A 25,736-nucleotide genomic window follows, 5' to 3' on the forward strand; every position below is an offset into this window, starting at 1 on the left:
GCTGCAGCTGACCACGCCGCCCTGCAAAGGAGGGGGGCGAGGCACGAGCGTCATGTTACCATGCTGTTACCATGCTGTTACCATGCTGTTACCATGCCACGGCAACCTCTCATTCCCCTGATAGGTGGAGCGTTGCCCATGTAGGTGGAGCGTCATCGTCCACTATTCCGGGTTGACGTCGGGTCGGATGGAATCTGTATCCGCTCGTTGTAGCCCCATTTAAAAAAGATTTGGGTACGGAGGAAAAGAGAGAGGGTTGTATTTTCTGACACTTGGTGAGTTCCCTGGAACACTGGGGACACATATTCATGTATAAAAGACGTACAAAAGTGCATTTTGCATGATAGGTCCACTTTAAATGACATTAAAAAGTCTTAAACAAGTTTAACTCTTATAAGGATAACACCTTTTTAGTTTTTAAACAGATGTTTTTTTCTTAATATGTTACCATTTGAATTATTGTTCCAAAGTTAGCTTGATCATTAAGTATTATAAAGAATCGAAAAAAGAAACGTGTGCAGAATTGTACTTGTTCTGCTTTATATAGGTTATATGTGGTATAGAATAGAGGAAATGAAGAAAAGGAATTGGATCACACTTTTATACACAATATACTTGTGTCCTTCATTATTCACTCACTAAATTCCATAGGAGTTTACCCAGCAGCTTAAGTATTTTAGAGATTTAGTTTGGTGAAATGAGTTTCCTAATGTATGCAGTATGTGCTACTTGTACTGTACATACTGTAGTAACCTGGCTTAATGTCTTTCCTGCAGGTGTCAATACTGGATTATTTTAGACCATACGTTTTCGTCTATTGTAAAAATGATTGCTCATCATTTAAATCATAGTTTTTTCTTAGTGTTAGTACTTTCTCTAAGTAAAACCATCCTTTGTGGCGAATGCACTCTAAAACACATGCAAACTGCATGTGGTGGCTTAGTGGGTTGATTTTTTGCAGTGGAAGAACATTTAGTAATAATTAAATTAAGCATTATTTGGAATTAATGACTGTTTGTATCAATTTACACATGGCATCTATTGCACGTCTGTCCGTCCTGGGAGAGGGATCCCTCCTCTGTTGCTCTCCCTGAGGTTTCTCCCATTTTTCCCTTTAAACTGTGGGTTTTCTCAGGAAGTTTTTCCTTGTACGATGTGAGGGTCTAAGGACAGAGGGTGTCGTATTGTCATACTGATATTCTGTACAAACTGTGAAGTCCACTGAGACAAATGTAACATTTGTGATATTGGCTGGGCTATATACATAAACATTGATTGATTGATTGACTGTTTGCTATCCACATAGCTAATACAACTGTAGCATTAGCCTGAGTGTTTGCCAAGTGGATTAGATGTTTTTCTGTCTTTTAAATTAGATCAATGTTGCTGTTGTAGTGGAAGTGTTATGGAACATGAGGTACATTTCCACAGAAAAACTCTGAAAGTAAATCAACCAGACATATCAGATATTATTGTCAGGCTTTTCACCCTTACATGTTAATGTAATATGAATGAGCATGTTGCTGGTCTCTAATGTAGCCTATGGCCCACACTGGATTTTGTTGATTTGAACAAACATTTTATATTCCTGTTTGTAAAGTGTCCACAGATTTAAGAGACCCTAGTCTACAGTTAAGTAGATGGACACTTTCTATTGAACCTGTCTTTTTTTTCTGTCCCAAACATAATATACATATCTCAACTCATCTTCAGGTTGTGACTCTGATTGTGATTTGTCTTGAAATAGGGCGATAAGGAAATGCGACCTTACAGTATGTTTACACATTTTTGTATTCTTGTCTGTTTTTTCTAATGTTATGTAAATACGGGGAATGTTGTCAAAGTGACATGACATTGTTAAGTTGGCCATTTGGTCTATTTTAGAATACAGCTAATGTCTGTCTTTCCTGGGAAGAAAAAGGGTTTCTTCTATCTCCCCAAAAACAGTAGGTTTTTTGGGGAAATCAGTCTTTGCACACTCTAAGGCTAAGCACTATTTAATTGAGGACCACCAATTGTAAACAAGTCAGTGATTTATCCAGCGGTGATTGGTCCACTCCTTACAAGTCCCGCCCATGCTACAACCAGCCCCTCCCCTATCCGCGCTATGCGGCTCATAAACGTGGGGAAACAACAAGCAGTAACTTCACCTCCCCTCATTAAAAACAGCTTACACTGTCTCTACTCTGCAAGTTAAGGTCACAACCGAAGAGAGGAGTTTAAAACTGTTTCTTAAACAGGTGTCAGCAGTGCACAGTCATCTTTCCTCCTGCTGTATGCGGCTGTCTCGTGCGCTTCCGTGACATGAAAACAGTCCCGCACGCGCCTGATTCCGTCGCCATCACTTGCCTTCCACGAGCAGCCACGATGGTTAAATGTCCTGTTTAATGGTCGAGGTACGTAAACTGTGACTTTACATTGACAAGTGCCAGCAAAAATAGACACAGGCATTTTTGTTTTGCTGTATTCCTGGTAACAAACACATTCCTACTGTGGTCATGGAAAGAGTTAAAAAGTGTCATTACTGTACTGTAGTGAATGTTGTGTATGCTACGTGCTGCTATGGCACTAGTAGCCTGTGACATATTAGAAAATATAGTTTTTCACAGGTTTCCACTTCTAAAAGCTGCAGTGCTGGGCAACAGTAGACCTTATGTATTATTGCAATATGTCAGGTTTATGTATTGACAGTTTTACAGCAGTCAACCTGCAGACCACATGAAGGTGTTCAGTGAAGGCAGCTATGATACATTATAAGTTCTGTGTATTGAATAGTTTATTTGCTTAAAAGATCTGAATACTTGATAAAATATTTCCCAATATTCACAGGTAGTATGGATAAAGCTGTCCTAGTGAAACTTATTTTCATATTTGAGCATATAGTCAATTCTGGACCCCAGTAGTTTGTAAGATTTATTTTAAAATACTGTTAACTGTCTTTCTCCACACTGAGTTTTGAGACACAAAGTCCATTCAATTCAACAAGGGCCACTTTATATATATCTTTAGAGCTTTATATCATATCTCGTGGTTTCCTTTATCTGATGGAGTTTACTGGGTTGTCATGGAGATTGTTTAGCTGTCATGGCCTGCATAATGGGTAGAATGCAGTGTTTATTACTTGTTGATTCTTGGAGACTGTGTTCACCAACTTTCTTACAGAACGGTTTATTACATTTCCCAAATAATATTGTTGCGAGTTCTTGTGAACATGCGAGTATAGAAATGGAGGTCATGGAAAAACATTTGACAAGGCGATCTTTAAACATGCGACAACCACGTGGGCTGGATGAAACGTTATCACTTCTGCTTTTTCTCCATCCATCCATTTCCTTTGTGCTTGAAAACAACAGTGTGCTCATTTTCTACATCCGCCTACTTAAGATACACTTTTATAACAATTTCCTTCAGAGTGGAGACATTATACAAAAGTAATGAGAGATAATAGAGCACTTGTTATGTCTCCACCAGGTCAGCTGGGGTACCTGGTTTCTATCAAATATGAGGGCTGCTCGATTATGGCAAAAATAATAATTTCGATTATTTGGGTCAATAATTGATATCGCGATTATTAAAAACGATTATTAACGATATTATTTACTTTGAAAACATCCATTTATTGAAAAAAAAATGTGAGCAGTATGTTTTTAACAGTGAACTTTAAGTATAATTCAACTGAAAAACCAATAAAAAAAATATTTACATTCTTTAAAAAAACAAACAATTCGATTATGTTGTTTTCATAATCGTTGCAAGCCAAAATCGTAATTGCGATTAAAATACGATTTAATTGAGCAGTCCTATCAAATATGTACATGTTTCTCTAAAGCGATACTTCTTAGTGATTTCAATCAACTCTCTCTTGTTTACTTTGCACACAGATGCTGAGCCATCATAACTATTACAGGCTTTACTAGTTATTAGAAATAGATGAGCTCATTTGGGAAATGTACTAAGCTAAGTCTGCTTGAAATTCAGCAGGATATGTATTGTGACACGGCTTAGAAACTGACCTCAGATAAGGGTTAAATGGCAGATGACCACACCGTTGATGTGCCTTATCAGCTTAAACTCATCAGAAAGAGATAGTCAAGGTTCTGTTTGTTTTTCATCTAGAGATTGATGAAGAGATTTGTCTGTCAACACGCATTACTTGAACAACAAGACAGCATAAGTCTTGATCAGGCAAGACTCAGAAATTGATGGGATAATCAATTTGTAAGACAATATGATTCGTTAAAAAACAAACCCATCCAGTACTATTTCAAGCTTTGGTTCTCTACCCTAGGCCTATTGGACTGTTGTTTGTCAAATGATCTTACGCTTGAATCAGGTCTGTTCTGCGCTAATTTCCAGATTATTATTATTTAATTTTTTTAAAGTGGACCTGTTATATAACCTTATAAAATGACGTTTTTTCCGATGCTTGCAACATTTGGCAGTAGATGGCGCATGTTTGAGATTGTGTCATAAACATCTCTGAAAAAAATGATGAGAGAGACCACTGAAGCATTTTCAGTTTCTCTGGTTTTACTATTTATTGGTATGTGTTTGAGTAAAATGAACATTTATTTTTGTATTCTATAAGCTACTGACAACATGTTGGAATGGAATGGCTGCCATACATGTAGAGATTTCGATTTAAGACATTTGGAGTATTCTCATTTTTTACAGAGCTGTATCTGTCACAGCAATTAATGTCACTGTAGCTGTACATCTCTTAGAATATTTAATGATTCAATATTACAGATAAAATGCAGTTTATTATCTAGGCTTGTGCCCAAAACTGCTCTCATGTTTGAGCTTAGGTTGGACCTGATTTTTTTTTTATCATAGTTCTAGCTGCTTATATAAGAATGTGCTGCTGTTGTTTGCTTAATAATGGTTGACTGAATATTTTTGAGCAAAGGAAAGCACATTTAAGACGACACATTGGGCTCTAAAGGGTTTGTTCTAAACATATTTAAGTTGTTTCTTTAAATCATAATGAAAATCACCTTAACTCTAATTGGGTCCTTAAGTAATTTCAACACCATGCCATTATTTTGGTGAATACGTCGTTAAAGTATGAACACTAACGGCCCATAAGATTGGGTCATGATGGAAACATAAACAAAAACTTGTGAGTTGATCTTGACACAAAAACCCCTTTTTTAATAAAAAAAAGACGACTTAAGAACCCTGAGCCTAACATGAAGGTCAGAAACTCTCACACGTCGCCACAACAGCTGGTGAGTTGTCACAAAAGTTAAATAAATAAGTCAAACTGATTATCATGTTATGGCCTCAAGATTCAGTTATTTGCATTCTTTTATCACAATCACTCAGAATTAGCATCATCATTTATGTTTTTTTTTTTCGATTTGGCTCGCATGAGAAAGAATCGTAAAGGTGAGATTTGGTGTGGAAACCAACTTCTCACACAGTTTCTATTTCCTTAGCGAGGTTAATTGATGCTCCTAGATAGCAGTGTGTATTTCGGGGTGTTGTAATAGTAATCCTGCTGCTCTCTCTTTCTCTCCCCCTCTCTCTCTGCCACAGAGGTGTGGAGCAGTCGCACTTAAAAGGTCGGAGCAGGATGCCATACAAGTTTGCATGCTGGGTAAGTAAGCGCTAACTGACCTGAACACCGCAGTGCAGAAGATTGTTATTATATATAATGTCCCCGTATCATTGTCTGTCAACACTGAGGTATGTTTCTGCTGTCTATGCAGACGCTCTACTGTCGGGTTGAATGGGTTTTGTTGGATAACAGTGTTGTTCGATACAGTAAGAGTAAATGTTTAGTTTGACTCATGCCATGTTTTTTCAAGTAGTGTCTGGACTGGAGGCCATACAGGGTAGCTGTCTATCATAACTGCAGTCTAAGACCTTGTAATGTCGCTACATCTTCATTATGTCAAGCTTGTTTAAATGTTCCCTGAAATATAAACAGATACAAACACTTGCCAATGTTTTCTTTAGACATGACACTGACCCACTTTTTTCTGCCAGGAAAAATGTGTCAAGTAGCATCATTAGGGAGAATCAAAAATAAGGGTTTGTTTTGGAGCCGGCAGCCGTTCAGGGCCGCTCTGTGCCATCCATATTTTTCTCATTTCATTTCTTTTCACACAGCTAGGTTTGTTTCCTGCACTTATTTTGTTCCAACCTAAGTCCCATGTTCTCATCTATAAATGTCACACAGATGGCTATTTTCACCGGGGGCAACAAGAAAACAATAGTTTCCTTTGTCATCGACACTGTTGCGATACTTTGTACTGATGAAAGGCTGTTTTTACCCTTTCATGGTTGTAGGGCTGTTTAGAGTCGTCATGGCTTTATGTACCAAGTTGGAATTAGTGTAGTTGCTGCTGATACAAACAGCGGGTGGTGTGATTAAATACACTGGTGATACTGTTGCTGCCTGTCATTCATTCGGTCTGTGTAATAGTAAAGGGCAACAGCTGTTTCATTTTTGCACAGACACAAGTTAGATGTCTCTTGTGATCTCTTAGCTCTTTGTAGTACTAAAACATTTAAAGATGTATTTGTTTATTCCACACATGGCAGTAATATTAAAACAAAACATGTACACTTTACAAAACATGTACACTTTACAAAACATGTACACTTTACAAAACATGTACACTTATAATGGTTGTTTTTTGTTTGTTTCTTATAGCGCATGTTGGAAAGGAGCAGGGCGAAGACAATCGTATTTGACCTTCCTTAAAAGAAAAAAAGAATTGAAATAACCATAAAAAAGTAAAACAAAAGCAATATTCTTTCAGTCACAATTGCTTACAAAAACTGAAACATAAAACCAGAACACAATCAAAAGTGAACTTCAAACTGTCTAATTAAGCTTTCTTACATTTTCTTAAACATAAACATTTTCTTACAGCCCTTTAAATCATTCGGCAAATAATTCCACTTCTTTACGCCGACTACAGACACACATCTGCTTTAAAGTAGTACGAGCAAACTGATGCTTACAATGTCATTGCCTCCGATGATGCTCATCCTCTGAACAAATAAATAAATGTATATTTTGTGGCAGTATTCTGTTTTTTGCTTTATGCATAACTAGAAGGAAAAAAAGAATGTGTGGAAATATTCTTACATCATTTTACTTTAAACTGTAAACCTTCAAATCCAAATGTCGGTTCTTCACCAAACTAACCCTAGCTTAATGGCCTTGTTAATACATTTAAAAAACACTTCATTCAAACTTCACATAAACAGAATAAAAACGTTTTGGTTACCTATTCCGCTTTTCTATCAATCACCCGCTCTTAGTTCAAATGAACCCCTCAATTCATCCAGTTAGCCGCACGCTGAGCGGAGACCCTCACTCTTTCTTTGGAGACAGAGCGATAAGTTACTAAGATAAAACTACGAAAAACTAAACCGGCGATGTACTCAGACAATTGCTATATTATTCGTCCAATTGTCCAACCCTATTGTCTAATGATGTGACTTGTAATTTACCTGTCATCAAACGTAGCCTATAGTCTGTATATAACAACCCCACAGGAAATGCACCAACAAATGTTCATAGTGGCAAAATAGTTGTAATACGACAACGTGTCGGTGTAGGTTTGAATTGAATTGATTTAATTTATAACAAGGGACAGTGTACATTAATCAACATATTAAAAACATGTAAAAGTACTCGAATTAGCCAAAAGGCTAGTTTTCATCGATAGTCCCTTTGCCAGATGGTGATAGACATCCTGAAAGCAATAATAAAAATACCACAACATTGTTATACCAATGTACATATTTACAATAGATGACATCACTGAATACAGATAAGAGCAAGTCATGATAATAAATAAATAAATAAAACATTTACAATACACACTCATACACACACACACATCAGTGCTGACACTGTTGGTTTTCAATGAGCCACTTTTTAAGACTGTGCTTGAATGTGTAGTAGGATGAGGATCCTCTTATTGGTTGAATGTGTAGTAGGATGAGGATCCTCTTATTGGTTGAATGTGTAGTAGGATGAGGATCCTCTTATTGGTTGAATGTGTAGTAGGATGAGGATCCTCTTATTGGTTGAATGTGTAGTAGGATGAGGATCCTCTTATTGGTTGTGGTATTGAATTCCATTGATGGGATGCGTGGAATGAAAAGACAGCCTGGCTGAATGCGCCTTTCCTAAATGGGATGGTGCCGTCTCCCCTAGCCGCACCTCTAGTAACCCTGGTTTAAATGATCCTAAAGTACCTTCAAAGTTTAAAGGAAGAAATTGGAATCAATCATGTCGGCCGTGTCCGATAAATCAATTTGTTGCTGTTTGTCATTTGAGATACCGTGTTTTAGATATGATATATAACGCATTGCATCACTACATAGACTATAATAGAATATGTTACTGTACAGCCTTATCTGCTGAGGCGTCAAAGCTACCACAAGACCAGAGTTCATTGAGTACACAGCCATGACTCTCCACTGAATAACCGTGCTGTACATGCTTCTCACGCTTTCTCCCGGAATGTATCTTTTATCCAAACGCTCGTTGTCTCATGATTTCTTGCAATCAACTCCTTGTGTCTGATATCTGACGTTCAAGGTTACGTGTCTGTCTGCGCCTGTGTGTGTGTCTGTGGGGGTGTCAGTGATTTAGTCTTCATGTGACTTTTTCTCAAGGGAATATTTCCATGGAAAAATGCAATGCTTGTAACAGTACATCCTCTATGATTTGCATGCGAAGAGGAACACACAGGTCTTACAATCACCTCATTTTGTTGGTGTTTATTGATGCCTGGTTATCACCGCCACAGGAAAGCCTTTGGGTTTGTTTGGGATATTTATTTATATAAGGACAACAGGAAGAGATTGTTTTCAGTCTCCAATAAATGTTAAGTTAATCTGAGTTCAAAGCAGTTCATTTTAGGACTATTAAAAGTGCACAAATACAAATATGACTTTTTGGGATTAAATTGGAGTTGATAGAAAGTGGACATCTTATTTAGATAAGTTCTGGATTTGTTTACTGTTTATTCAATGGTGCTTGCATTAAGGTCTTTTTAGACAGGTAGTGACGTTACGCCTCTGTATCATATAAGTATTTAGTCAGCCACCAATTGTGCAAGTTCTCCCACTTAAAAAGATGAGAGGCCTGTAATTTTCATCCTAGGTACACTTCAACTATGAGAGACAGAATGGGGGGAAAGAATCCAGGAAATCACATTGTAGGACTTTTAATGAATTAATTAGTAAATTCCTCGGTAAAATAAGTATTTGGTCACCTACAAACAAACAAGATTTCTGGCTCTCACAGACCTGTAACTTCTTCTTTAAGAGCCTCCTCTGTCCTCCACTTGTTAACTGTATTAATGGCACCTGTTTGAACTCGTTATCAGTATAAAAGACACCTGTCCACAACCTCAAACAGTCACACTCCAAACTCCACTATGGCCAAGACCAAAGAGCTGTCAAAGGACACCAGAAACACAATTGTAGACCTGCACCAGGCTGGGAAGACTGAATCTGCAATAGGTAAGCAGCTTGGTGTGAAGAAATCAACTGTGGGAGCAATTATTAGAAAATGGAAGACATACAAGACCACTGATAATCTCCCTCGATCTGGGGCTCCACGCAAGATCTCACCCCGTGGGGTCAAAATGATCACAAGAACGGTGAGCAAAAATCCCAGAACCACACGGGGGACCTAGTCAATGACCTGCAGAGAGCTGGGTCCAAAGTAACAAAGGCTACCATCAGTAACACACTACGCCGCCAGGGACTCAAATCCTGCAGTGCCAGACGTGTCCCCCTGCTTAAGCCAGTACATGTCCAGGCCCGTCTGAAGTTTGCTAGAGAGCATTTAGATGATCCAGAAGAGGATTGGGAGAATGTCATATGGTCAGATGAAACCAAAATAGAACTTTTTGGTAAAAACTCAACTAGACGTGTTTGGAGGAGAAAGAATGCTGAGTTGCATCCAAAGAACACCATACCTACTGTGAAACATGGGGGTGGAAACATCATGCTTTGGGGCTGTTTTTCTGCAAAGGGACCAGGACGACTGATCCGTGTAAAGGAAAGAATGAATGGGGCCATGTATCGTGAGATTTTGAGTGACAACCTCCTTCCATCAGCAAGGGCATTGAAGATGAAACGTGGCTGGGTCTTTCAGCATGACAATGATCCCAAACACACCACCCGGGCAACGAAGGAGTGGCTTCGTAAGAAGCATTTCAAGGTCCTGGAGTGGCCTAGCCAGTCTCCAGATCTCAACCCCATAGAAAATCTTTGGAGGGAGTTGAAAGTCTGTGTTGCCCAGCGACAGACCCAAAACATCCCTGCTCTAGAGGAGATCTGCATGGAGGAATGGGCCAAAATACCAGCAACAGTGTGTGAAAACCTTGTGAAGACTTACAGAAAACATTTGACCTCTGTCATTGCCAACAAAGGGTATATAACAAAGTATTGAGATGAACTTTTGTTATTGACCAAATACTTGTTTTCCATCATAATTTGCAAATAAATTCTTTAAAAATGTGATTTTCTGGATTTTTTTTCCCTCTCATTCTGTCTCTCATAGTTGAGGTATACCTAGGATAAAAATGACAGGCCTCTCATCTTTTTAAGTGGGAGAACTTGCACAATTGGTGGCTGACTAAATACTTTTTTGCCCCACTGTATGTGTCAATTCTGGCTAACAAAAAACTCAGGGCTTCAAGATGGTAGTTTAAAACCAGGGGACACAGTACACTTTTTATATATAGTATATGAACATTCAACATTCTTTTACTGATTCAGTGTACCTGGAAATCAATGTGTAAAGGAGCTTGTACGCTCAAGGATAACAAAAAAAAAAAAAAGGTACGCACACTACTATCACTGACAAACTCAGATATTAAACTGATTTGTTTAGTAAATAATACTCTATGGAAATGATGAAAACATTGTAAAAGCTTGGTACATCCCCTTTAAAGCAAGTATTTATACATTTTGTTCTGTTTTATCTAATAAACTAAAGCATCACAAAAGCAGCACTCTCTCCATCGGTCACAATCTAATAGGAATGCCATCAAGTTGGCCACTCTGACAGCCCCTCCCTTTAGAGCTCTTTCCAAAGCCCCACAATAATCATAAATAATGTATACATATAAATAAACTCTCTGCTACATATTTTACTTTTTAATACTTAATATTCCATGCCTCACATACGTTATGTATAAATAATAACTTGCTTTATATTGGTTACTGTACATTTTGTAATTCAACATGTATATTTTCTACTTTCTTGTTTATTTCTAGTCTTTACATTTATTGTACAATGCCATGTCTTTTTATGCTGCTGCAACACAAACATGTCTCACATTGGGATCAATAAAGTACTTCTTATCTTATTTAATTTCGACAAAATGAAGTGATAGGATAGAGTCCTGCCCCGACCTCATCAACTGGATTTTTGTCTTTTGTTCCCCCTCAAAGCATTTGATTGATGAATTATTGTCCGGATATAAAGACTCTTTTACCATTGGTTCCCATGCAGTGGATCCGGGTTTGAATTCGGCCTGGGACAATTTGTGTCATCCCTCTTTCATCGCTGTCAATCCAATAAAGACACTGGTCGTATTGAAACAAATCAAAAGATAAAAGGTGTGTCATACATTACCCACTCTAGCTTTTAATATTAGACAAAAAGGGTTTTGTGTGAGGATGAAATTACTCTCACTGACATCACCTGACCATGAAACCGTGGAGCCAAGCCCCTCCGTCGCTCGCACACATCCTATTGGTCTGCTGTCGGTGTAGCAACATATGAGTGAGAGAGGAGAGGAGGGGCTTGTGACTCCACAACAACACCGGCGCGAGTAAGACCGTAGAGAGGAGAGGGAATGCGGCAGAAGGAGGGAGCAGACCGTCAGTGAGAGGGAAAGAGACGGATCCTCTTTACATTGTTTCTCCTGCTTCCTCACCCTCCGAGTCTTTCTATCACTCTGCTTCCATTCACTTCTAATTCCTCTGTCACTCTGTCTTTCCTGCTACTGAGCAGTCTTTCTTCTTCTGTCCTACATTCTGACTTGTTACTATCTCTCTGTCTCTCCTCTTCCTCACCTATGGACGGTGAGCTTCTCCCCCTTTCTTCTTTCTTCTTCTCCCCTTCTGTTTCTCACTATCCTTCTTTGTCTCCCCCTTTTTTACTTTGATCTTTCCCTTCCTTGCACCTCGCTGTCATTCATCCGTTGTCTTTGGGTGCGAGGATGCCAGTCCTGGAGGGGCTCTGGGGTCCCGATCTCGGGATGCGGGACTCCGGTCTCGGGGCCGATGTGGGGGTCTGTCCGGATGAGGCTCCCAGCCCGCCAGTCTGGGGGTCTCTGAGGACACCTCCTATCACCTGTGGGGGCCTCTCGCTGGCCCTGGAGCTGCCGGCTCTCATACGGCAGCTCAGGGCCGTCTGGAGGGCTCGCAGGGGGGGGCCCCCGGGGGCCAGAGAAGAGCCAGGCGAGCACTTGGGTGGAATCAGAGAAAGAGGAGGTACAGGAGGTGAAACAAGGCGTAGACGGCGGGAGCGCTCATCTGGAAGGTAAATGTCTTGCACATAATACATGTTACAAGTACAGTAGATCTACAGGGAGTTGGTATCTCATGAATATTTAATGTATAATGTACGTTCTCATTTCGACCGCTAACTGTAATGAAAACAGTGTGGCTTCTCATCGGAATTCTTTGGGCACATTCCTACAGGATTTGTAATGATTTGTATAATTTATCTTTACAAAACTGCTCGTTTACTGGTAGGTCACTCTTTGAATAAGGGGTTTCCGGCCTTGTTTTTGCTTGCATTTGTTTGTTTGACTATTGAATCTTTGTCACGTTTTCATTTTTGACGTGTTTGTATTTTGTGTGTTTGTAAGTGATGTGGGTCGAGGCGAGGTTAAGAGCTTTTGAGACGCCGGTCAGAGTAGACAGTGGAGTGAGGGATTTGTGCTCTAATGACTGTGCTACCATCTGCCGAGCTGTTCTGATGAAACTGATGACACTGATGTGACGCCATCAATCAAGCCGAGTCCGTCTGTCTGGAATACAACACTGGTGATGCAAAGGAACACTGCTGATAAGCTGCTGTGATGAGTTCCAGAGAGAAGGGATTCTTTTACTTTCAACCAATGTTTAAAATCAACAGTAATGACAGCAAATAGGTTCATCTTATATTTGACAATGTAAAGATATGATTTACATTTGAACGATGACTTTGATTTTAGCATATTAACAAGACTTGCAATAACACTTTAATCAGTAATCAGATGACAGCGAAGGAATAATCTACTTATAAATCTTGACACGCTTTAGTGATGATTCATACTGTGGGGAATTACCTGCGCGCGAGCGTTGACTCATAAGGTGGAAAGCGGTGTACGCTTTTCGGTGACTTTCCCTCAGCATTGTGATGACCTCATCCGTATTGTGACTCCTTACAGAGCGGCTATCTGCACGCTGTTTGATTTCACTGCATAAAACATGTGTCAAAACACGATGAGATAACCCGTCAGCGGTGATAGTGAGTCATCATGACATTTCCAAGGGTCTAAAGGGCTGAAAAAGAGCAGTATTTATAGGAACGTTTAGGTAGAAAAAGTACACAGTTTAAGAGTTTCACATCGTGCCCCAGGCGTACAGGGAAAACGGCTTATTCCATCTTCCACACTTTTAAAAAATGTTTTATTAAATATCTGCCTTTTTTTACATTAAACATATATCACTAATGAAGAGGAGCTCTCTGGATCAAATAGGTTTACATACTGAAAAAAAAATATATATATATATGAAGGCCCATTTCCTATAAAGTTCTGCATTTATTAAAACTTTTTTGCGTTCAGATGTGACAATAAAAAAGTAAACTGTTAAAATAGAGCTAGTCAATTGTTAGATAATTAACCGGCAACTTTTATTGCTCATCGGCAAATCGTACATTAATTTTAAAGTAAAAATACACAAATATCACTGCTTTCAGCCCTGTGATGTGACCAGTATCTGTTTATTTTAAATTGAATTATATTACAATTATCCTATAACAGGATATCATTGGAATGGCCCTACTAGACAGATTCCGTGCACCATGTGTGCAATCTCAGATAGAACCTCCTTTGCGAATATGCGTAAGTGCACTTGGTGTTTATTCACGACCACATGATGGGACACGTGCAATCGCCGTCTACAAACACCCTTTCCTACCGATTCATCGTAAATGACCCAGTTCTGCGCCGCGCAGAGACAATGACCTATTTACCACACAGCGTTAAAGGGAGAGGAAGGTGAAGAGAGAGGGAGAGCGGGTGTTGTTGTTAACCAGGAAGAAATGAAGGATGATGGGAAGACTGAGGGGTTAGAAAGAGAGCGAGAAGCATCTGGAGACGAGAGGAGAGGACTGATGAAAATGAGCACGAGTGAAGGCGGAGAGCTAGAGGGTTGTCTTTTTTTTTGGGGTGGGGGGGGGGTTTCCATGTTATGTATTTCCCTCTCTGTGCCTCCACCCACAGGTAAAAAACAAACAGGCTTTCTCTCTTTTCTCTCTTTCTTGGTCAAACTCTTCTGCCTCACTTCACCAGGCTGAGCCACTTCCCAGAAGCTGTTTATATTTGTATGTCGAACTTTACAAAGCATAATAAATAAGGAATGATGCCACTTCTCCACTGTATGTTTTATGCATAGCTTTATGCATCCTGGGCAACACACACAAAACCAAAAAACACTTTCCTCCACTCGGGCAACACTGGCAACTCACAATTCAAGATCTGGCAACCCGAGGGAGTTACCACGGTGACCCCAGCCCCATTAACAGGTGGTTTAGATGCTGTAAGTCACAGAGGTGATGTTAGCGGGTAACTCCTGGGACAAAATACGCTCCAGTTCCTCACATCTGATCTGTAAATTATTCAGTGTTCCCATAGTTTTCAGTTTATTCAAGTGAAAAGGTACTGTGTGTGCTTTGGACCTCAGTTCTGTTCTGTCTTGTTCTTGGATTCTTGGCTGTGAGTTGTCCATTTTAAATAGAGGACGTATTCAGTGTTGAAGGACTCTGTGCTGCTGTGTGGCCTCTCCTGTTTAATATGTGCTCACAAAAAGGATGAGAATAAAAATAAGGGTAGTTTTCTGCGGGAAAAATATGTATAGATAAAAAACGCTTTATATCCATTAAGGAAGAAAATGCACTTTAATTTGTCAAAAATGTTACTTCAAATATTTATTTTTTTAGGCTAAGAAATATGTAGGAAAAACATCTTAATATTTATTATTAAAAACTCCTATGTCAATTTTGCAATTATTTTTTAGGGTTGACTATTGGTATACAAAATATGAACACAATGATATTTTAATACATAATCATTTGTTATGTTCAATCACTAAGTGGGAACACTCTGTTATGTGCAGAACATGTCTTTAATTTAATCCAGTCTCTAAAACAAGGAAAACCCACTTATGAGCTTCCACAGTATCCAAAATGTCAGACTATATCTAGTCATGTAAAACAATATTGATATAATATTAAAACGCCCAGCCCTTTTCTTGTTTTACATTCAAACTCATATAGCAAACCTTAGTTGTTCTAGCCGAAATGAAGAGCGCTGCTCCTTAGTTACAACACACCCACCCTCACCCATGCTTTATAATGAATGACTCGATTTGCTCCTCCGTTTCTTCAGATCTACTTCACTCACCTCCTCTCTCTATATCCTCCTGGGAAGTTTTGATTCGTAGGTTTTATCTGAGCATGTTTGTCAAAAGAGAACACAACTTGACATTGATATATATATATAATTGCTTCTGTCTGTCTTTGTGTCTGTGTGCAGCTGATGGCAGAGTGAACACTGGTCATGCTGGTGTGTTGCTGGTTGAGAGACGAGGCTCCTACCCGCTGATTGACCTGAGAATCCTCAAAAGTACGTGTCACGATTTAAAAAAAATCAAAATAATTGTGATTCATCATTTTATTCCATTCAAAAATGCTTTAAACTGTTAAAATGATACTGAACTGGAATCACTTTCCCTTACATTTTGTTATTTTCTTTCATGATCTGCGATAAATCCTGTCGTCCCATCCCAACCTATTTAAATACAAAACAATATACTCCATTTATCAATAGCAGCAATTACCAATTGACTAACAAATATTAACTGCTCTTTTGATTTTGTAGAGAGGAATTTGAAGGCTAAAAATGTGTTCTTTTAGACAGAATCAGCCATTGATTTTCGGTGCGCTGAATGCAACATGCAAGGAAGTTTTTATTAATTAATTATTGCTGTTGGCAAACTTGATGCGTCATACACTGCATTCTGTCAATACAGAAGCGAAGCAGAATCAGGGTAAACGTGCAATATAAATCCTTAGAAAGCACCACATATAATTCAATGAATTTATTGACAAAATGGTTACAAATACAAAACAATCATGAGACAGGATGGAGATGTATGAATTAGGGCAATAAGGTATCTTTGGAATAACAGCCCATTAGCTAAACTTAAAGAGTTTACAATATATATTACAAACAATCTATGAAATCTTAAAACTGTTTATAAAGATGCTTTTAATAATAATAATAATAATTCCTTACATTTATTATAGCGCTTTTCCAGATGCTCAAAGCGCTTTACAAATACACATTACACATATAAAGGTCACCACTGTGGACAATACCCACAGGAGCAAGTTCAGGTGAAGTGTCTTGCCCAAGGACACAACGGCTTTGTGTCAGTGATGCACTTCCTTGTCAGGTACTCTGCACAGACTGTTAATGTATTTGTATTTTCAGCCAGTGCCCAGCAGGGGGGGGTAGAGTCCGGCACCAGGAGGAAGGTGAAGCGTCAGCTGAGCTTTCAGAGGTACTGCCACGCCTCCAGGCTGCTCAGGGGGGCGATGCCCAACACCCCGGGGTCCCTGCACCTACTGGACAAAAACTACCTGGGACAAGCCGCAGTAAGAACACACTTACAGCAAACTATTGTAGATATGTGAATATGTGAAGTTTAAATCACAAATCAGTTCTGAAAACTTTCTCTTTTCAGCACATGCTGTCAAAAGTCGGCACATGGAACTTTGACATTTTCCTCTTCGATCGTCTTACAAATGGTAAGAGGGATTTTCCTACTATTGAAAGTTAAACAGATGTTTTACCTCACCCGCCATATTCCTTCACCAGTTTAACTTTATGATAGCATTGTTTTTTATTTGTTACAGTTTGATTTTAGATTCAATGCTCTAAATATATATTGAATTTGTGCACTGTAGGCAACAGCCTGGTGACTCTGATGTGCCATCTCTTCAATGTCTACGGTCTCATTCACCACTTCCAGCTGGACATGGTCAAACTGCACAGGTTTCTCGGTAAGTGGCAAGCAAGTGTCCGCATCACACATCCACCCTCTGTCCCGACATGCTTCCAATACAAATAGATTTAAAAGTGGACACTTATAGTTTGACTTTAAGTTGCACAAGAGCCTACCATATTGTTATAAGAACAGCTGGAGACAAAAACCTTTTTTGTTATGGAAACTAAGTGAGCATTTGTATGTCCTTATACGTCCTTTTGTTTTGTGTGGTTTAACGCTCTAGAATCTAGATTCTTATCTTTTCAACATTCACAACTACTAAAATCTTTTTTTAAATGTTTTTTCTTTAAAAACCCTAGATATTGTTATCAATAGACAATAATCCACACCAAGTCAAAGTAATGTCAAGCATTATAATACCAATGAAAAATACCAGTTTTACAGTGATCTTTTTATTTTTGTAACAGTAACTTTACTCCACCTTTACACATGTTGCAGAGGACTAGAGTAGATCCTTAAATTAAAACCTCTTTGTACTGATTTTAAAATTAATTCAATTATTTCCCCATAGCAACACAATGTTATGAATTGAGAGCTGATAATTGTATAATGGTCAAAATGTGGATTAAAGCATCAAGCTTAATTATTTGTGTGTAGATTGGATAATGCTCATCACACATATAATGTTGTGTAATTTCATAATTTATGGACATCTCAAGAAGAAGCCTGGGACAGGAGCATATCATTTTGACACCGGAGGCCCTGATACTCATGTTTACTAAACACCGCTCAATACAACATGAACATACTGTATAAGACATACATACATATACTACAATGACTCTGCTCAGACAATCACAGTCAAAATGTAAATAGGGTTTAACCTTAATCTGTCATGCCAGGCATGGTGCAAGAGGACTACCACTCCCAGAATCCCTATCACAATGCTGTCCATGCAGCTGATGTCACCCAAGCCATGCACTGCTACCTGAAGGAGCCAAAGGTAATCGAGAATCACACTCACCTCTCTTTCACACACACACACACACACACACACACACACACACACACACACACACACACACACACACACACACACACACACACACACACACACACACACACACACACACACACACACACACACACACACACACTGTAAGGCTTCAATGGGCCTGAGCTCCTTCTTGACATATTCTATTAGCCGTCCTTCCCGAGGGAGAACTCCCGCTCACTTAGAGCCGAGCACACATCCATCCTCCGCCTGCAGAGACCCCTGAAGCTCTCTGACAGGATTAAGAGTATCTATCCCTCCATACAGTAATTGCTTTTGTGTCATCTGTTGCTCTGTAAAGCACTTTGTGATGCACCTATTTTGTTAAAAGCACTTACATAAATACAACATCACAACACACCAGTGTTTATCTAGATAACAGCATACACACTCTAAATAGAAGATGCTGCTTGTCTGATCAATACGCCACTTTGTCCTTTTACATACTATTAAGCATGTATCCTCAACCTGTGACATAAATATATGTCTATCAATATCAAAAACCAATATTTGTTTTGTATTTTCACCTTAATGTAAAATGATTCAATGTCAGAATCAAATATACTTTTTTATTTGGTATTTAAACAATTATAAGCTCTTCATGGCATCTTCATATTTGAATGTGTTTCTTTATTATCTGTATATATATTTAATTTATTTCAATTGTTTTATGAAGTGCGTCTTATATCTGTCTTGCTTTGCTTTTTGAGTTGGTTAGCAGTTGTTCACTTTTGGATTTTAAAATGTTATTGATTGTATTGCAAACTTATTTTTAACTCCTTGAAATCACGCATGTACACATAATAATAATAATACATTTGATTTATATAGCGCTTTTCTCTGATTCAAAGTCGCTTTACAATATAAGAGAGGGTTGGGGTATGCTAATATATTTCACCCTCTGACTTGATTCGAATGTCTTTCATGTCATGATCTGTCTATCTTGTGCAACATTGTATACAAAGTAATTTAAAAGTAAGGTTTTATTGTTATTATCAAGAGTCCCTCCTACATTAGGAACAACATGACCTTTGAACCTTGGTGTGTTGCAGCTGGCGGAGCAGCTGAGTCCTCTGGACGTGTTCCTGGCTCTGATGGCAGCAGCCGCTCACGACGTGGACCATCCCGGAGTCAACCAGCCGTTCCTCATCAAGACCCGACACCACCTGGCCTCCCTCTACCAGGTAAACCCAGCTGGGCTCACGTGTGTCAGTACTCGGGCTAAACTGTGTGTTAGTTGTGGTGTTCGACCTGTAACTGAGTGTGTCTCCACAGAACACGTCTGTGCTGGAGAGTCACCACTGGAGATCCACCGTGGGCATGCTGCGAGAGTCCGGACTGCTGTCCCACATGCCGGCTGACATCTCGTAAGAACTTTGACACAAACACACAACATGAACAGATCATTTATTAGGATTCACTACTCGTATTGAAGAATTTGACTTCAGCACTGTTGTGTATCCAGGTCTTCTGTAGTATACAAACCATGACAACAATGTATTATAAGAATTATAACTTCCCTACATAGCACTTAAAATGCTTTGTCTTATTGGAAACTAATATACTGTACTTGCAGGATTTCTGCTTTTTTTAGTTTATATCTTACAAATAGTTGACTGCGCTTATTTTAAGTCGCTTGGAATAAAACCATCATTTAAATTAAATGTAATTTAATATGATGAAATTGTACCAATAATATAAACGTAACCTTATCTTGATCTCAAATGTGCAGAAATACCTGTTTTAATGCGAGAAAATAAAGGTTTGCATTGTCCAAACATTGAATTATAAATCAAATGTCAACTTGGTGATTGAGTCTCAAACCTTCAAACTGTTCTGTAAAGACACGCCTACTGCAAACATAACTTTGGTGTTCCTGCTCTAGAGTTCTTTGTAACGTATCAGGGAACATAGCACCTGCTTAGAGTTTTAACACACACAACTACACACATCAGCTTGTTTGATTTGTTTAAGTAATCATGATGCATGTGGCATCACAATCTCTTTTCATCCACCGACCTCCAGCGTTAGGTAACAGGTCAGGGTCTGTACTAGAACACCATCACAGCTATTCATTAAGGACTTTTATTTTTTTTAAAGTATGTAAAAAGGGCAGCCTATGATAACTTACTAAAGAAATAGACAGCATCTCCCAAAAAACACATCTGTTTGTGTAGGTTTAGAATACATTAGATCAGGTATCAGTGGTTTTGATGTTTGGTCTCAGTGGGGCTCCCCTCTCCTCTGCAGGCAGGACATCGAGCAGCAGCTGGGCTCTCTCATCCTCGCCACAGACATCAGCCGGCAGAACGAGTTCCTGTCCACCTTCAGAGAACATCTGGACAACCAGGACCTGGACCTTCAGCTGGCTTCACACAGACACTTTATCCTGCAGGTACGTCCCTCACACTGCTCTGACGGTACAATACGGTTTTATTAAAGTTCTGCAGTAAAGCTAGCGTAGCGGCACAGTTGGTATAATCTCTGTCTCTGCTGCAGATCGCTCTGAAGTGCGCCGACGTCTGTAATCCGTGTCGGGTTTGGGAGCTGAGCAGACAGTGGAGCGAGAGGGTGTGTGAGGAATTCTACAGGCAGGGTGAGTAAAGTGTGTTTAAAGAAGACAAAAAGAGAAACTACTTTGTCTTTTAAGTGGGACTGCATATAGCATTTTCACTACTAGTAGTGTTTGCACACAGTGGAAATGATTTATAGCCTCATTTTCACATATTTGTTTAGCAACTACTCCTATAAAGACCACTTTTCCCAAATACATTCGTGAATATTAGACTTAAATAGCCTTCTGACATATATGTTTGTTTGGTTTTCATGCACCGTTGTATTATCTAGCACTAAGTAGGATATATCAGAGCACTTGAAGCTTCCAAGTCGGAAATAGGACTTGGAAGCAGATCCTCTCAGAAATGGTCTTTGTTCACATTCATTTTGGTAAAAAAGCCATTTGAGGAGCATCGCCCGCCCGACCACCCCTCGAGACCGGCTGATTGTAAGCTGATCAGCCATGGTTTGTACGTTTGGTTGCCGTACACAACATGTTGACATTTTCATTGCGAGTGAAAGAAGACATAAAACTCGCAATTTGTATCAAGCCCTGGAGGTCAACCTTAAAAAAAAGGTTTGACAACAAGAAGGTCCTTGAAGCAGTTTTGGAGAGAATGTAAGTTATTTAAGTCAATGTTTTATTATGAACATACAATTGGCTTTTCATTTGTTTTTGTATGGTGTCACTTATAGTATTAACTATTTAGTAAGAAAATCGGCAGGACAGACTTTTAAAAAATGGGGAATGGTAATCGGTCGGTGAAATTACATTGGTGCATCCATACTGAAAATGATAAAGGCAAATGTTGACGCTTAAGCAGTTTAAAATATACTTATATTACTCTTTTGGCATTTATCAGTAAAGGTACCACCCTGAATATGTTATGATAGGCTGCATCAGCATCATGTTTGTTATGGCTTCTCTTTTACTCATCTGGAGAGTGTTTTCTGAATTTACCCGACAGGAGACCTGGAGAGGAAGTTTGACATGGAGATCAGTCCTCTGTGTAACCAGCAGGCTGACTCTGTGCCAGCCGTTCAGATAGGTGAGTACCAGGAGCACCAAGAACTGTGTTTTCATCAAATATCTCATCTTATTCTATCCCTCGACTGACTCTGAGATGACTCACCTTTGTCCTGTTTCTCTCAGGGTTCATCTCCTACATCGTGGAGCCTCTGTTTGACGAGTGGCACCGCTTCACTGAGCCCAGCTCTCTCAGCCACACCATGACGGGTCACATGCACAAGAACAAGGCGCGCTGGAGCCGCCTGCGATACGCAAACACTCCTTCAGACTCACAAGCAGAAGAGCCTGAAGGGGGAGGAGGAGGAGAGGTGGAAGGCATCTCTTAATTTTCCTCCTATCTATTGAGGTGTTTGATCTTCCTTCGTAAACAGAGGAGAGGAGTGTGTATCAACCTCCTTGTTTGTCCTTCAGCAGTCTTTCTCCCACAGCCTGTTGTTCATAGGCTGCAGGGAGTGGGAGTCTGGCTTCCATTCATACGGAATGGCTCCCTCTGCTGGAGGAGAGGACTGTAGCACTGAGAGGGGAAAAATAAGGCGCAGAAAGATTGAACTTTCAGATGGATGGATAATCTTAGCAAATATTTGACAATTTTAAAAAGACATGCCTCGTTCTTATCCCCTGTGAATTGGAGCGTTTATTTTTGATGGCAGAACACGGTATAAATGAATTTGCACAATGCTGCTTGAACAACGAAGACATTAAACGAGTCAGCTGGACTGTGCTGGAAAAGGTGATGAAATGAATGGAAGAAGAAAAAGAAGAATATTTCCGCCTTGCTTTTTAAACAACACAAACTCTATTAAACTCTTTTCACTTTTTTCTCTTTTTGTACAGCTTGCACTTCTATTAGATGCTCTTTCATACAAGTGTCACTTCTACTTTTCACTAAAGTGCGTTTTTAAAGTTAGTATGTCAAGGTACTATAAACTTTACAACACTTCTCTATTAACCGTGTAACTTACTGACTCGTACAACTACTGACTGACACACCGTGGCTTGAACGCTGATGTCAAGTGTCAGCTGGATGTTTCTGAACTCGCCAATGTTGAAAATACAAACCGAAGCCATGTTTTTAAAGTGTTTGTGTAGACACGGTATAATATGTACATACTTTAATGTTCAACCTCAGCACTTCACATGCCAAAATCTAAGTAATGTACTTGCCTTTATTATGAGGAGTATGGATATTGGGACATTTAACTCGTTGCACTTGTGTGACCTTTGCAACAACTCATTTGGTGCATTTATTTATCGGATATGCTCACTTCACCAGCTCATATACAACACAGCCTTAACAGCAAATGTCTGTTAATCTTATGTTTTAATGATGTTTTAACCTTTACTGGTTTTTACAGTTTCTGCGTGTTTTTCTTCGGCCATACCAGCGTACTGTAACTTATCTCACATGTCCAAACACTACTCCAGCCTGCTTACTGTTTGATCTTGAACAGTCTCAGGGTCAGATTGGGTGTTTCCCCCAGTGAGCATTTGCAAGGCGCCAATTCACTGTTCTGAGAGATGCCATCACTGCTGTACCGCTCTAAGGCTTTTATAATTCCTTCTTCTTACATTTGCTACAGTCACTGTGTGCACATCATGATCTGCCACGTTCATACTTGGGTCAATTTGTGATTGCAAATACCTCTATGTCTAATATTTTCATACGATACGATTAACTTTTTTCACGGCAGACGAGGGCTCAGTGTCCCAATCGGCTATAATCGATAACTACTTAACTTTTTTTTCTACAATAATACGTCAATATGTCTGCTGTAAAAGGTTCAAATAACAACACGATATACCATCATTCTTTATATAATAAATAATATAAGATATATTTAATTCATGGTCAAAATTGTACTTTTACATCTATGTTATTATCACCCGTATGAAGCTGATATAAATGATATATTAAACAAAGCCTATAAAGAGTTTGTATATACGGTTTGGTCAAATGTACCAATATAAAGTGTTATTTTGACCACTTTGATATACATATCTATCGTTGATGTTGTCACGTTCTGTCAGGGCCGAGGCTGTGTACTGTTACACGATGCTAACAGAAGCTGTAGTTGAGCTTTATGATTCAAACAACCCAGCAAACACTGTATAACACACACTGATATCCCACATACTGATATCCCACATATATATATATACTTATCTTGAATAAAAGTGTAAAATATATATACAGTATATAATATCAATGAACTCAGTGTTTTGAATGAGTTTCAGTGCAATAAGGTTAAGTCACTGGTGAGTTGTAATAAAGTGACCATATTCAATACTTCCTATAGCTCTGGTAAAGCATGTATGTCTTCACTGTAACTGGTTAAGCTGACACTCCTAATGTAAGCACCACTGTAGTGCACACTGTTGTCATTATCTCATAGGACTCATGTACCAGCAGTTATTAACCATGAATCATCTCTGTGTGTGATACCTAAAACATCAATATGTTGTTATTTCTAAGTGTAAACAAACTGAAGTTAAGACTAGAGGCCTCGTGTGGCGTTCAATACCTCTCACAACCGGCACTGATGCAGGGTCATTAAAACAGAGGCCTACTGGTTTCACAATAACAAGTGTATACTATATGTGTTAATACAGTTTTGTATGCTGTAGTGATTATCCTACCATATTCACTATATTTATCATCTTATTAAAAAAATATTGTCTCCTAAAATCTGAGAATTTACTGTAATGGCCAAAAGGCATTTGTTATATACAGTACCTTGTAATCGACAAAAATGGCGGACATTTCTTTTTAACCAGAAATCCCAATATATCTGTAAAGTATAAATATTTGTTACGCATTATATAGTGGGGGTATGTTCTCCCTTATGTTACACAGTCTTAATGCATGTTCAAAAGTAACCACAGTGCTCAAACGCTTCGTTCTGTGGTGCAGTTCCACCTCAGTTTTAACTGTGTTGTCCAATACTATAATGTCAATCTTCACACATATTTTAGGTACGGTAGTCAGTAGTCATGGTTTGAAAGATGTTCATCCCAGTGCCAAATTACACAGAAGTAATTATAAAGTATTCTTTTTGTTTTTGGCCTACGTTTGTTTGAGTCAATGAGAAATGTAGATGTATATATTTGTTTCTGTATTTTGTTAATTTGTTTTACTATGTCCATTTAGTGATGGATCTGGAGCTTTTAACTGTTTCACATGGTCGTCGTGATCCAGTCGTTGTGGAGTTGTAACATTTCCATTTTCTCTGGATACTGTAGGCACATTTTGTCAATGTTCGCTTTTAAAGATAAAAGCTCATTCTTGACTGGCAGTTTAGAAATGTATGTCCAAACAAAGTTGAAGTGTTTTCTTCAGTTGTCTTTGAGATGAAGATGTTTGTCTTTCCATTATTATCACATTTAGCATGTGTCTAAGCACAGATAGCTTCTTATAGCAGCAGAAAGCTTTTGTATTACCAGCTACATTTTAGATTGATGTCTTAAGGTTAAGAATATATTGTTGTTCATATTGTTAAAAAATTAACTGTACAATCCAGTTCTGACACCTCACCTCTGAGCACTGTGAACTTATCAAATAAATATTTTTCAATCAACATTCAACATGTTGGATATCCTATGTGTAGTGTTGGGTGGAAATTGACTGAATTTAGATAAATGCAAGAGCTTGATTTCAAAGAACACATGTTTGACCACTAGAGAGCAACAGTGTCTATGAATGAGAAGCTCCGTGTAGGGGGGGGGCATCATGGGTGACTCTCCCTGCTGCCTTTTTTACAGTATAAATACAATAGTTGACCTGTGAATCAACATGACGAGTCATTTGATGTAAGC

General features: G+C 38.9%; 1 protein-coding gene across 1 annotated transcript; it reads left to right on the plus strand.

The window, feature by feature from the left end:
* Positions 1 to 11,419: 11,419 nt before the first annotated feature.
* Positions 11,420 to 25,502, plus strand: LOC117558087 (cAMP-specific 3',5'-cyclic phosphodiesterase 7B-like). Its single transcript, XM_034234063.1, is given in 13 exon segments — positions 11,420 to 12,428; positions 12,430 to 12,541; positions 15,807 to 15,896; positions 16,767 to 16,930; positions 17,020 to 17,083; positions 17,243 to 17,338; positions 18,186 to 18,286; positions 19,390 to 19,521; positions 19,613 to 19,704; positions 20,588 to 20,732; positions 20,837 to 20,933; positions 21,862 to 21,942; positions 22,047 to 25,502. Coding segments are annotated over 13 exon segments (1,587 nt in total). The 5' UTR covers positions 11,420 to 12,218; the 3' UTR covers positions 22,250 to 25,502.
* The last annotated feature ends 234 nt before the right edge of the window (positions 25,503 to 25,736 follow it).

The sequence above is a fragment of the Gymnodraco acuticeps genome, unplaced genomic scaffold (assembly GCF_902827175.1).
Source record: "Gymnodraco acuticeps unplaced genomic scaffold, fGymAcu1.1, whole genome shotgun sequence".
Taxonomy (NCBI): Eukaryota; Metazoa; Chordata; class Actinopteri; order Perciformes; family Bathydraconidae; genus Gymnodraco; species Gymnodraco acuticeps.